This window comes from Schistocerca piceifrons, chromosome 9 (assembly GCF_021461385.2).
Source record: "Schistocerca piceifrons isolate TAMUIC-IGC-003096 chromosome 9, iqSchPice1.1, whole genome shotgun sequence".
Lineage (NCBI taxonomy): Eukaryota > Metazoa > Arthropoda > Insecta > Orthoptera > Acrididae > Schistocerca > Schistocerca piceifrons.
The window spans coordinates 45,127,041-45,141,953 of NC_060146.1; the positions used below are offsets into that span (position 1 = coordinate 45,127,041).

General features: G+C 43.1%; 1 protein-coding gene across 1 annotated transcript in view; it reads left to right on the forward strand.

Annotated features, from left to right (window-relative positions):
* The first annotated feature begins 7,744 nt into the window (after nt 1–7,744).
* The window catches only part of LOC124716684 (glycine-rich cell wall structural protein 1.0-like), a 117,733-nt gene continuing 110,564 nt past the window's right edge, over nt 7,745–14,913 (forward strand). Inside the window, exon 1 of the mRNA XM_047243223.1 lies at nt 7,745–7,932. Within this exon, the coding sequence (XP_047099179.1) occupies nt 7,745–7,932 (188 nt within the window). The remainder of the gene's footprint in view (nt 7,933–14,913) is intronic.

Here is a 14,913-nt window from a genome sequence, read left to right on the forward strand (position 1 = left end):
ACCAGCTCACATCAGCCTCAGAGTGTCGTTCCCTTTGGTCATAAACGCTCTACTGCCACCAGTTTCTGCATACTGGGCTGCATGCACACGTACCTGGTTCGGCGAAAACTCAGCGAGTCTATTATACCCCTACTGCCCCAGTGGAACACTCGATCTTAACTCCTAGAAAAGTGTGGGACTATTTGCAGTAACAGTTGAAATGTAGCATTCACCATGCATGAAATTTATTTAGCTCTCTCTATAGATCTATTTGGCAATAGATCAAATGGTCAAATGATTGAGCACTATGGGACTTAACATCTGAGGTCATCAGTCCCCTAGAACTTAGAACTACTTAAACCTAACTAACCTAAGGACATCACACACATCCATGCCCGAGGCAGTATTTGAACCTGCGACCGTAGCAGCAGCGCGGTTCCGGACTGAAGCGCCTACAACCGCTCGGCCACAGCGGCTGGCTCGCCGTGCGTCTCTGCTTGCCTAACAGACAAGAAGAAGCATGCGTGTAGGCGAACGCCTCTCACTCAACACTGCGCATGGCGTGATTCCATTCTCACCTGCAGTTGTGGAAATCAATAGAAAAGCATGTATTTTTGTGAGAACATTAATATCTCCGCCTCGATAAGTTCTACACAGTGAATATTGTAACCCTTCATTTCATATTTGGTCTATTTTTGAAACTAAAACTTATTCTAACTGGCCATGAACAGTTCCAATATTTTACACAAAATTATGAATTCATGTTTTAAAGTAGAGATACTTAAATGAATGAATAACAAGAGCCAATGTATTTACAATTCGTACAGAAACCAGATGGCAGTTATAAGAGTCGAGGGGCACGAAAGGGAGGCAGTGGTTGGGAAGGGAGTGAGACAGGATTGTAGCCTCTCCCAGATGTTATTCAATCTGTGTATTGAGCAAGGAGTAAAGGAAACGAAAGAAAAATTCGGAGTAGGTATTAAAATCCATGGAGAAGAAATAAAAACTTTGACGTAACTGTAATTCCGTCAGACACAGCAAAGGACTTGGAAGAGCAGTTGAACGGAATGGACAGTGTCTTGAAAGGAGAATATAAGATGAACATCAACAAAAGCAAAACGAGGATAATGGAATGTAGTCGAATTAAATCGGGTGATGCTCAGCGAATTAGATTAGGAAATGGTACACTTGAAGCAGTAAATGAGTTTTGCTATTTGGGGAGCAAAATAACTGATGATGGTCGAAGTAGAGACGATGTAAAACGTAGACTGGCAATGGCAAGGAAAGCGTTTCTGAAGAAGAGAAATTTGTTAACATCGAGTACAGATTTAAGTGTCAGGAAGTTGTTTCTGAAATTATTTGTATGCAGTGTAGCCATGTATCGAATTGAAACATGGACGATAAATAGTTTGGACAAGAAAAGAATAGAAGCTTTCGAAATGTGGTGCTACAGAAAAATTCTGAAGATTACATAGGTAGATCACGTAACTAATGAGGAGGTATTGAGTAGAATTGTCCGCTGCTCGTGGTCTTGTGGTAGCGTTCTCGCTTCCCGAGCACGGTGTCCCGGGTTCGATTCCCGGCGGGGCAGGGACTTTTCCTCGAGATGACTGGGTGTTGTTGTGTCGTCTTCATCATGATCATTCATCCCCATCACGGTCGGAGGAAGGCAATGGCAAACCACCTCCACTAGGACCTTGCCTAGTAAAGCGATGCGGGTCTCCCGCATCGTTCCCCTACGCTCTGTAAAGAAGCATGGGACTTCATTTAATTTCACTGAATAGAATTGGGGAGAAGAAGAGTTTGTGGCACAACTTGACAAGAAGAAGGGACCGGTTGGTAGGATATGTTCTGAGGCATCAAGCGATTACAAATTTAGTATTGGAGGGAAGCGTGGAGGGCAAAAATCGTAGAGAGAGACCAAGAGATGAATACACTAAGCAGATTCAAAAGGCTGTAGTTTACAGTAGGTACTGGGAGATGAAGAAGCTTTCACAGGATAGAGTAGGGTGTAGGTCGCAGTAAGTACTGGGAGATCAAGAAGCTTGCACAGGTTAGGGTAGCATGGAGAGCTGCATCAAACCAGTCTCAGTACTGAAGACCACAACAACAACAACAACATGCAAAGTAGCAAGGGGCTTTATTCAAAAAGTTTCTAAAGATCGTATCTTTTGTTTCACAACTACTATATAAACCCAGCGAAAGTACTGTTAACGTCTTTAGCTTCTGGGAGTCTTTGTGTTCGAGATTTTAGTGTCCGAGCTTCCAGCGTTTGAGTCCTGAGTATTCGCGTCTCTGAAGTTCATGTATCACTGAGTGAAATAGTTAACTTCATTGGAAGCCAGGCTAGTTAAAAGTAAATTTCCTTCTTTTAATTTATTGTGAAAAGTACGAAAAGTGACAGACGTGAGACAACCCTAACATCCAGCGAATATTTCAATCCATAAAAAATCCATATAATTAATTCCAATTTGACAACCTCAGTTGTTGCCAAAGCTACTATCCAAACATTTGACTTGACTTTCAATTATAGACCCTGTTTAAGACTTTGATTATCGAGCTAATGTGTGACCATTCATAGTAGTGAATCATATCAAAGTAACTGTTTTCGTAAAAACCGATTTCGAGTAGAGTATCACGAGAAGTGAACCGTATATTAGATTACCGCTGGACAGTAGTAATAATAATAACAATACTCGTTTATTCTACATTAATGTTAAAGGAAATAATTTTTAGTGGACAAAACATCGTGCTGGGTTAAATAAACCCTGGTCTTTTGAAGGAATTAGTTCGGTGTACAAGTGATACGTTATCAAAGATATAAATTCATTTTGAAACGCGAATCGGCAGTCTAGTAAATGTAATGAGCATCTTTGGTGGCAAACGCTAAACAACGCAGCTAGACGATAGTAATAATTAGAATCTGATCTTATAAACGAAAGATATAGTCTCAGATTAGTATGAAGAGCGGATATTATCAACAAATATTGACTCCAATAATAGTGTTGTGTCGCCTCGCTTTCACGTATGTCGCCGAGGTGGAGAACACTGGCTGGGCGTAGGGAAACGACGTTACACTTTCTGTGATCGTGGAAGTGCCAGAAGGTAGCAATAGGAGGCGTCACAATATGCAATACTATGAGATCCTTTATACTGAAATACGAAGTCAAATGGCGTCGCATTTGATTTCAGTAGTACAGTATATAATAAGACATCAACGATTCAGGTCGTAAAGGGTTGAACTCAGTATAAAGACAATCGGTTCTGGTTGGTGTTTGTGTGAGCGTATGTGCCTCTCTTGCAGATAAGAAACAGACACAACTATTGACAGTGCGGTTGTGTGCGTAAATGACTACTATGACAATGCAACGCAGAGAAGAGTTATGATGAGACAAAGATGATTTCGACGACGATTTAAGAGTTACAATCGTAAGTGAACCAGGACGAATTCATCACATTAACGTTCTTTGTTATTTGTTCTTCCTCAACATATATTCGTCGCTTGTACGAACGAAGGCTTTGTGTTTTGTTCATCTTTGCCTTCTTCGTTTGCTGATTCTTACTTGTCTGGAAGTATAGACAAGTCATTTCGTTGAGTTGCGTGTCCGTAACATACCCCAGTTATTCATCGGGAAAAAAGAGAACGTACAGTTTAACGTGGAAACCGAACAACTTCTCATTTCTGGCGACTCCTCATATCGTGAAGAGATGAAGGTTAGGTTGACACGTATGCTGAAAATCTTTTCCCCATCTTGTCTGTACGGTAGTTTATCGATGTCGTCGCCGCAAATCGATTGTGTTGCAAAATGACACCATCCTTGATTTCGCAGTATTCTATGAAGTTCGGTAGCAGTGAAGTACAGTGCTGTGTTTGCTTTCAAATATTGAACAGTGCTCAGCAGATTAATTCGTTATTGAAATTTTAACTGTTCTTATCTAATTGTTCTTGGTACATGTAACATTTTGCCTATCACGAAATTGTTCAAAATGGTTCAAATGGCTCTGAGCACTATGGGACTTAACATCTGAGGTCATCCGCCCCTAGAACTTATAACTACTTAAACCTAACTAACCTAAGGACATCACACACATCCTGCGGCCGTAGCAGCAGCGCGGCTCTGGACTGAAGCGCCTAGAACCGCTCGGCCACAGCGGCGGCACGAAATTGTTATTTTGAATTTTTTAAAGAAGTGTTTTTAGTATTGACAGTATAAAAACAATTGTACTCAAATTCCTGTTAAAACGAGATTTCACATTCGAAATAATTTGACTAAAATGAATGCCTCAAATTTTACTCAAAAGCTTACTATTTTTCAGCCATTTGTATGAAATAGTAAAAGCGAAAGTAAATTATGGCAACAGTAAAAAATAAAAAGTTAACAATTCATTCATAGCTGTAATAAAAGTAGAAGTAGCTCATTTACTGTCTATGACTACATAACATGCTTTTATCTGCTTCTGTCCCTTGCAAACGAATAATTTAACTTCAGAAACAAGAGTTCTCCAACCTCGGGAAAGAAGGAAGATTAGTGTTTAACGTCCCGTTGATATGGAGGTCGTTAGAGACAGAGCACAAGCTCGGACGTATTCCAGGGTGGGGAAGGAAACCGCCCGTGCCCTTTCAGAAATGTCACCTCGACTCAAACCTCAGTTTTCACCCTTCAGTACTGATTATTCGTTAAACGGAAGTAATGCTAAGATCCTCGAATGCAACACGACTGTTGCCAACAACGTCTCTCTGTTGTATATATTCACTGCAGCAGCGTGCAGAAATTTGAAGTGAATCCAAAAAGTTCATCTGAGATTTTTGGTAATTATATTTTCCCTTTATATATTACATATACACGTTTATGTATTATATTTGTTAAAAATATACATAAGTTATCGAATTAGGTACCTAAAGGCGCGCTCTTATTAGTATTGAATATTGTGTCAAAATTTCCAGGCAATCGGACAAGAACTTTCGGAGATAAACGATTTTGAACAATCTGTCATTTACATTTTTATACCGTTTCCCCTTTTATTACATGTATTTTACAATATACCAGATGGCGTTTTAGTATGTATAAAAAAACAATTTGAGTATTCCAATGGAACGTTGTGACAAAATGTCAAACCAATCCACGAAGGACTTGCGCAGATCTGAAATTTTGTAGAAACGAACATCTACGTTTGCACTTGGAAAATGTAGATGTTCCTAATCGCAAATCTCCGAAAGTTTTGAGCGGTTGCTTTGAAATTTGGACACAACGGTTCCCTGGTATTTTTTAATAAATGTAATACACAAATATGCTAACAGGGAGAAGTTGTTAAAAGTCCGAAAAAGTTATATGTTTAAACAAGTACGTAAAAAACGCCTGTATTAGAATGCAACGCTGTTTTAAAATTTCAGACAAATGGGTCAAGAACTTTCGGAAGTACACGATTTTGAACAAGCGAACATTTCTCATTTTTATTTATATAGTTTTCGGTTCTACTTATCTTGAAACGTGTACAGCAATGGTGTAACGGTCTCTTAGCATTTGCCGTCAGTTGTGACCGAGCGGTTCTAGGCGCTTCAGCCTGGAACCGCGCGACCGCTACGGTCGCAGGTTCGCATCCTGCCTCGGGCTTACAAACCGGACACAATAGGAAAGACCAGGGCCCTTTGGTTTTTGTTTTATCACTCGTTTATTACATCAGAGGAATACACATTTTCAGACAAACTTTAACTTCATGAAATATTGCTCCCAGTAAAGGTTAACATAAGCAGTGACAATACTTAGTTCTCTTAAGGGTTTCCGCTGGCAACAAATTTTAAGGAGGCAATGTACACTACTGGCCATTAAAATTGCTACACTAGAAGAAATGCAGATGATAAACGGGTATTCATTGGTCAAATATATTATACTAGAACTGACATGTGATTACATTTTCACGCAATTTGGGTGCATAGATCCTGAGAAATCAGTACCCGGAACAACCACCTCTGGCCGTAATAGCGGCCTTGATACGCCTGAGCATTGAGTCAAACAGAGTTTCGATGGCGTGTACAGGTACAGCTGCCAATGCAGCTTCAACACGATTCCACAGTTCATCAAGAGTAGTGACTGGCGTATTGTGACGAGCCAGTTGCTCGGCCATCATTGACCAGACGTTTTAAATTGGTGAGAGATCTGAAGAATGTGCTGGCCAGGGCAGCAGGCGACCATTTTCTGTATCCAGAAAGACCCGTACAGAACCTGCAACATGCGGTCGTGCATTATCCTGCTGAAATGTAGGATTTCGCAGGGATCGAATGAAGGGTAGAGCCACGGGTCGTAACACGTCTGAAATGTAACGTCCACTGTTCAAAGTGCCGTCAATGCGAACAAGAGGTGACCGAGACGTGTAACCAATGGCATCCCATACCATCACGTGGGTGATACGCCAGTTTGGTGATGACGAATACACGCTTCCAGTGTGCGTTCACCGCGATGTCGCCAAAAACGGATGCGACCATCATGATGCTGTAAACAGAACCTGGATTCATCCGAAAAAATTGCGTTTTTCCATTCGTGCACCCAGGTTCGTCGTTGAGTACACCATCGCAGGCGCTCCTGTCTGTGATGCAGCGTCAAGGGTAACCGCAGCCATTGTCTCCGAGTTGATAGTCCATGCTGCTGCAAACGTCGTCGAACTGTTCGTGCAGATGACTGTTGTGTTGCAAACGTCCCAATCTGTTGACTCAGGGATCGAGACGTGACTGCACGATCCGTTACAGCCATGCGGATAAGATGCCTGTCATCTCGACTGCTAGTGATACGAGGCCGTTGGGATCCGGCACTGCGTTCCATATTACCCTCCTGAACCCACCTATTCCATATTCTGCCAACAGTCATTGGATATCGACTAACGCTAGCAGCAATGTCGCGATACGATAAACCGCAATCGCGATAGGCTACAATCCGACGTTTATCAAAGTCGGAAACGTGATGGTAGGCATTTCTCCTCCTTACACGAGGCATCAGAACAACGTTTCAATAGGTAACGCCAGTCAACAGCTGTTTGCGTATGAGAAATCGGTTGGAAACTTTCCTCATGTGAACATTTTGTGCTCTGAAAAGCTAATCATTTGCATATCACAGCATCGTCTTCCTGTCGGTTAAATTTCGCGTCTGTAGCGTCGCGTCATCTTCGTGGTGTAGCAATTTTAATGGCCAGTAGTGTAAGGTTTATATCAATTTAACTCAAACACGTAGCTAGTGATTGAATCACGACACAGACACTTTAACAATTTCGGCAACAAATAAATAGCGTGAATTTGTACTGATAGTAACCAACTAATCAACAGCCTTGCCATTGAATAAGTAGTAGGCCATTTGGAACGAATTAGCAACACCCAGAAACTAGGGGAGTTAATACCAACAGGAGTGACACCACGTCGCTCGAAGGGATGACAACACTTAATTGAAAAGACGAATGCCGGAGGCGGCAGTAACATCAAACACCTTCTCCGAGTTTTAACCAGGAGTCACTTCCCGCTATACAAGTAAACATTTAACCAAGCACAAGGAAGCAACCCCAAAGAGAAAATTCAAATAAAACCCCCAAAAGATTATAAAGGACAGGGAACCCCAACTATTTAAATGTAAAAGAATTAGCCCTCCCCAAAAGCAGTGTAAACGCTAAGGCCACACTTAAGAGGCCACCAAAATTGGTTACAAAAGGTCTTATACATTAGCTCCTTTTCTTTAAAGAAACACAAGGCTGCTTAACTTCTGCTGGCTTCTGCTGGACGTCCGGTATGGCTCGTGTAGGATACACCAGGCAGCAACCCAAGCTAGGCGGTCGCAAGATACGGCGAGCAAAATCAGGAAAGGAGACAGGAAGGCAGCCAACACATATCCTCCATACTGAACCGGCAGACCGCGTGCAACCAACTCCACATATACGTGGTTGCTTCCCACCTCGTACCTCGCGGCGTCTCAGCAGGTAGCCCCAGCAAACGTCAACTGCCACTCGCCCCGCGAATGCGGAAAACAACAAGGCAGGCAAAGATAAGAAACGAACAATCGATAATGGACATCCAAGAGACTGGCGCGCCAGTAACGAGCGCCACGGCTCACATAGGTTAGTTAGGTTTAAGTAGTTCTAAGTTCTACGGGACTGATGACCTAAGATGTTAAGTCCCATAGTGCTCAGAGCCATTTGAACCATTTGAAGTATCACCGTTCATACGCTTCTCTTCCCGCACACGGACTATATCCGGCGGGCGAAGACCCACTCAGTGACTTGGATTAGTGGGCATGCTGTCCGCTGCTTCTTTGGTGGGGGTAACGTATCAGCCCGAGATCAGTATCTCAACGAATTACACTCATGCTCATAAACTAAGGATAATTGCAGAATGTGCTGCCACACAACTTGGAACTACCAAAACCGGCGCTAATAACATAGGCACGTAGGGAACACACACGACGCACATCTGTAAGTCCACGGTATTGGTGATAAGTTGAGAAAACCGTCCCGAAACACATGAGCTACAAAACGCCACTGTTTCCTGCGCATGTACCCCGACACCAATATGGGATATGATCACCATGCACACGTACACAGGCCGCACAATGGGTTGTCATACTCTGGATCAGGTGGTCGAGCAGCTACTGGGGTAGAGCCTCCCGTTCTTGCACCAGTGCCTGCCGGAGCTCGTGAAGTGCCCTAGGGGTTTGAAGACGTGCAGCGATACGTCGACCGAGAGCATCCCAGATGTGGTCGATGGGGTTTAGGTATGGAGAACAGGCAGGCCACTCCATTCGCCCGATATCTTCTGTTTCAAGGTACTCCTCCACGATCGCAGCTCGGTGTGGGGCCGTGCATTATCATCGATCAGGAGGCAGATGGGACCCACTGCACCCCTGTAAAGGCGGACATGTCCAAAATGACGTCCCAGTACACGTGACCTGTTACAGTTCCTCTGTCAAAGACATGCAAGTGTGTACGTGCATTAATCATAATCTCGTCCCACACCATCAAATCACGACCTCCATACAGGTTCGTTTCGAGAACATTAAGAGGTTGGTATCTGGTTCCTGGTTCACGCCAGATGAAAACCCGGCGAGAATCACTGTTGAGACTATACCTGGACTCGTCCGTGAACATAACCTGGGACCACTGTTCGAATGACCATGCAGTGTGTTCTTGACATCAGGCTTTACGGGCTCTCCTGTGACCAGGGGTCAGTGGAATGCACTTTGCAGGTCTCCGGGCGAATAAACCATCTCTGTTCAGTCGTCTGTAGACTATGTGCCTGGAGACAACTGCTCCAGTGGCTGCACTAAGGTCCCGAGCAAGGCTACATGCAGTAATCCGTGGCCGTTTGCGGGCACTGGTGGTGAGATATCGGTCTGCGGTATTGTACACTGTGGACGTCCCGTACTGTAGCGCCTGGACACGTTTCCTGTCTGCTGGAATCGTTGCCATAAACTTGAGATCACACTTTGTAGCACACGAAGGGCCCGTGCTACGACCTGCTGTGTTTGACCAGTCTCCAGTCGCCCTAGTATTCTACCCCTCATAACGTCATCAATATGTGTTCTTTGAGCCATTTTCAACACACAGTCACTATTATCACGTCTGAAAACATCTGCATACTTATTCGCTGCACCGTACTCTGACATGCACCAACACACCTCTGCGTATGTAGACTGCTGCCAGCGCGACCGTGCGACGACCGTAGGTCAAATGCACCGCATGGTCATACCCCGAGGTGATTTAAACCCGCAAACCGCCCACCAGAGCGTTGTTTCGCCATGTTGATACTTAATTTATGAGCATGAGTATGAGCATGAGTGTACATTGTGCAGTTCTCAAGAACAGTAGGTGCAACAATATTTTCGAACTTTATCCGGACTGCCTTCCACAACCCCCTTCGCACCTGGGTCATCCACAGTAGGAGCAGCCCAGATGCGGCCCTTCTTCCATATTACAGATTTGATCGCCTCAACGGTTATTCGTACAGTCTTGTGAGAAGACGTGTATCAATGATCCACTAACGCGACATCTCTTTTCTCCCGCTGATGTCGAAGGCGGTCTCCAGAGGACGCGCTGGTGCTACGGAAATGGAGTTTTTTAAAGAAAATTTTTCTTCTATCCTCCTTTCCTGTTTTCCATAGCCGTTATTGGGGTCATTATTGAGAGGGACCAACGCCTGAAGTGTTAGAGCTTTTTATGGCCCATCCTGAAGATTAAGATAAAAGTTGCAGAGGCAACGGAAGAAGCATGCGAAGTTCAGAAGAACGCGAAATCCCGAAGATTGGCTAAAATTTACAGACACGCGAAATTTGGCACGGACTTCAATGCGAGATGCCTTTAATAGGTTCCACAACGAAACATTGTCTCGAAATTTGGTGGAAAATCCGAAGAAATTCTGGTCGTATGTGAAGTACACAAGCGGCAAGACGCAGTCAATAACGTCGCTGCGCAGTGCCGATGGTACTGTTACCGACGACTGTGCCGCTAAAGCGGAGTTATTGAACGCAGTTTTCCGAAATTCCTTCACCAGGGAAGACGAATGGAATATTCCTGAATTTGAAACCTTAACAGCTGCTAGCATGAGTTTCTTAGAAGTAGATACCTTAGGGGTTGCGAAACAACTCAAATCGCTTGATACGGGCAAGTCTTCAGGTTCAGATTGTATACCGATTAGGTTCCTTTCAGATTACGCTGATACAATAGCTCCCTACTTAGCAATCATATACAACCGCTCGCTCACCGATAGATCTGTAACTACAGATTGGAAAATTGCGTAGGTCGCACCAGTGTTTAAGAAGGGTAGTAGGAGTAATCCATCGAACTACAGACCTATATCATTGACGTCGGTTTGCACTAGGGTTTTGGAGCATATACTGTATTCAATCATTATGAATCACCTCGAAGGGAACGATCTATTAATACGTAATCAGCATGGCTTCAGAAAACATCGTTCTTGTGTAACGCAGCTAGCTCTTTATTCGCACCAGACATCGAGGTCATCGGTCTCATCGGATTAGGAAAAGACGGGGAAGGAAGTCGGCCGTGCCCTGTCAAAGGAACCATCCCGGCATTTGCCTGGAGTGATTTAGGGAAATCACGGAAAACCTACATCAGGCTGGCCGGACGCGGGATTGAACCGTCACCCTCCCGAATGCGAGTCCAGTGTCTAACCACTGCGCCGCCTCGCTCGGTCCTGTCAGGAAGGTCCCAGTTCGTAGTAATAGACGGAAAATCACCGAGTAAAGCTGAAGTGATATCAGTCGTTCCCCAGGGAACCTCTTCTGTTCCTGATCTATATAAATGACCTCGGTGACAATCTGAGCAGTTCTCAGGTTGTTCGCAGATGATGCTGTAATTTACCGTCTAGTAAGGTCATCCGAAGACCAGTATCAGTTGCAAAGCGATTTAGAAAAGATTGCTGTATGTTGTGGCAGGTGGCAGTTGACGCTAAATAACGAAAAGTGTGAGGTGATCCACATGAGTTCCAAAAGAAATCCGTTGTAATTCGATTACTCGATAAATAGTACAATTCTCAAGGCTGTCAATTCAACTAAGTACCTGGGTTTTAAAATTACGAACAACTTCAGTTGGAAAGACCACATAGATAATATTGTGGGGAAGGCAAGCCAAAGGTTGCGTTTCATTGGCAGGACACTTAGAGGATGCAACAAGTCCACTAAAGAGAGAGCTTACACTAAACTCGTTCGTCGTCTGTTAGAATATGGCTGCGCGGTATGGGATCCTTACCAGGTGGGATTGACGGAGGACATCGAAAGGGTGCAAAAAAGGGCACCTCGTTTTGTATTGTCACGTAACAGGGGAGAGAATGTGGCAGATATGACACGCGAGTTGGGATGGAAGTCATTAAAGCAAAGACGTTTTTCGTCGCGGCGAGATCTATTTACGAAATGTCAGTCACCAACTTTCTTTTCCGAATGCGAAAATATTTTGTTGAGCCCAACCTACATAGGTAGGAATGATCATCTAAATAAAATAAGAGAAATCAGAGCTCGAACAGAAAGGTTTAGGAGTTCGTTTTTCCCGCGCGCTGTTCGGGAGTGGAATGGTAGAGAGATAGTGTGATTGTGGTTCGATGAACCCTCTGCCAAGCACTTAAATGTGAATTGCAGAGTAGTTATGTAGATGTAGATGTAGATGTAGAACAGTGTGCTCTGATACACTTTTACCTGCACTGGCATTCTAAAAAATGGCTCTGAGCACTATGGGACTAAACTGCTGTGGTCATCAGTCCCCTAGAACTTAAAACTACTTAAACCTAAATAACCTAAGGACATCACACACATCCATGCCCGAGGCAGGATTCGAACCTGCGACCGACTTCCATTGTAATGTCTCGTCAAATCTGCTTCACTATCTACCCTACTTTACAGAGTGGACAAGCCTGAGACCTCAAAATTGTGGTGAGGTGTGCACATTTTAACAATACCACCACTTGCAAAGTAGGTTAGAAATCAGATTAATATGGTTGCTCATGCAGCATTTGTTCGCTTTATCGGGCAACAACAAAGTTATTGACTGTGGATGGTATCGTGAGAATGGAAATAATGAAGTCACTGTAAAAAAGTCATTAATATTGGCACTTGTCTTGAATGGATTCCCACGTAGATTTCGTTGAAGTTGTCATGGCTCATCTTGTTGATTCTAGGGTGATTCCACTTTGACTGCTAGAAGGTCCAGATCTGTATTTTAGCAATATTTGAAGACCTAACAAATGCGTTTTTCAGGAAATTCTTAATAATCAAACAATCCCGATCAGAACAATGGTATGGCAGAAATAATTTTTGACTTGGTGTTCACGATCCACATTGATATTCAACTTTTTTTAAATTCACATATACTTCTTCTTAATTGTCGCATCATCAAGAAAACAGTTTTGTGTCAATCTTCATATATTTAATTTCCACTTTAACCAAACACAAGACTTGACTCTTCTTTTACAAAGCGAAATAACAACTTAACTTTTGCAAAGTGAAACAAAGACTGTTCTGTGCGCATTCGCGCCAAAACGGTTACAAGTAAGTCAAAGATTATGGCAGTCTAACAGAAATGAATAAACACAAGAACCATATCACTGTAATATATCGATACATCGGAGTACCTATACATTAATAAAACCAAATGTGAATATTGTCACAAAAATATGTCTGTTACTTCGCAGAAAAGCAGTACGATATTACTGGTATCGAGAACTGGGGTTGGACTGCCATAATGGTCACGTAAATAAAGAACCATTACAACATCCAAAACCTTGTCGCCCATTCGTGTTTTCATCGTCTTTCAACCATTTTCCCTAAAATGCGCACGTGAACTGAAATGCAGAATTGATACAAGATTTATGTTAACATCCAATACGAACTTATCTTTTTTGAAATATATATACGAAGGCAGTAATTTGTTCTCGAAAGAACAGTTACTGTTGATGACCGTGCAGCTTTTCCCTGGAATAAATGATAACTAACTGAAAACCTCAGCTGCCGACAGCTGTCCACATCGAGGTATATCAACAACACCTGTCGGCAGCTGAGGTTTTCAGTTAGTTATCATTTATTCCAGGGAAAAGCTGCACGGTCATCAACAGTAACTGTTCTTTCGAGAACAAATTACTGCCTTCCTATAAATAGTTAAAGGCTACCCAGCCATTCACCTTCGTCTGTGCGAATGCGCACAGGTTGTCCAAACTCTTACGGGAATCGCCAAAGCGTGCGCGAGTAATGAGTGAGTGGGCAAATGTCTATAAGGTAATACATATGTAGATTTGTGGACAACTGGGAATGTGAGTCTCACGGGAGGCGTGCAAGGGATAAGTCCCTGCAGTCGAGCTATTTATCTGTGTCCTCGGTGGCTCAGATGGATAGAGCGTCTGCCATATAACCAGGAGATCCCGGGTTCAAATCCCGGTCGGGGCATACATTATCAGCTGTCCACATCGAGGTATATCAACAACACCTGTCGGCAGCTGAGGTTTTCAGGTAGTTATCATTTATTTTTTGAAATATTTGAGTTTGGCCTTGTATGGAATTGAAACTTGTATTACCATACAGACAACATTACAACACATTCTTTAGAAATATTTTTATATAGAAGAACACTGAAGGATAACTATTCAAGATATTGAATGGAATAGGCAAAACGAGACTCATGGCTTCAGCTGGCTATAGAAGAAGTAGACAACCTCCTGAGACATCGACGAATAGTTACTTTTCTTACCAATAATTGATAACAAATATGATTAAAACTTCGCGGCATTAAAACAAAAGGAAACAAAACTCATCGGGGACGAGCTATGTATTCACAACCTCGTCATGAGAACACTCTCTCAGGAGACGCGTTTTTGACTTGTATTAGGTACAATTAAAGTCGTTGAATCCTGATTTTGACAACCGCTCCATCATGTCCAAAAATCTAATAATATTAAGTTATAGTTCACTGATAATGAACGGAAATATGAAAAGTACAACCACAGGCAAATCACAGACAGGAGCGGGAACACGCAGAGCAATTGATGAGCACCGGATGTGTTGCGTAACTTAGAGCTCATCTCGCTCAGTCGTCGCTAACTCTAGGTTAGGAAATTGCCCTCGTCGACAGGAGCCGGCGTAAACAGTACGGCTGAAACTGCTCTTTATAACTGCAAAGGCAGTTAACCCATGTGAAACGGCAGTTACCGCGAAACTCTGAGAAGCAGTAGATGAACAGACGACAGGTCAATGTTACACATTTTCCTCCCTATTCTGCAGCGCTCAAAGACCGAAAGACGTGACATCAAGAAGTTCGCGTTCGGTCCTTTTCATTCCACGTGAGCTTTTATTTTTATTTTCAAAATGGTTCAAATGGTTCTGAGCACTATGGGACTTAACTTCTGAGGTCATCAGTCCCCTAGAACTTAGAACTACTTAAAGCTAACTAACCTAAGGACATCACACA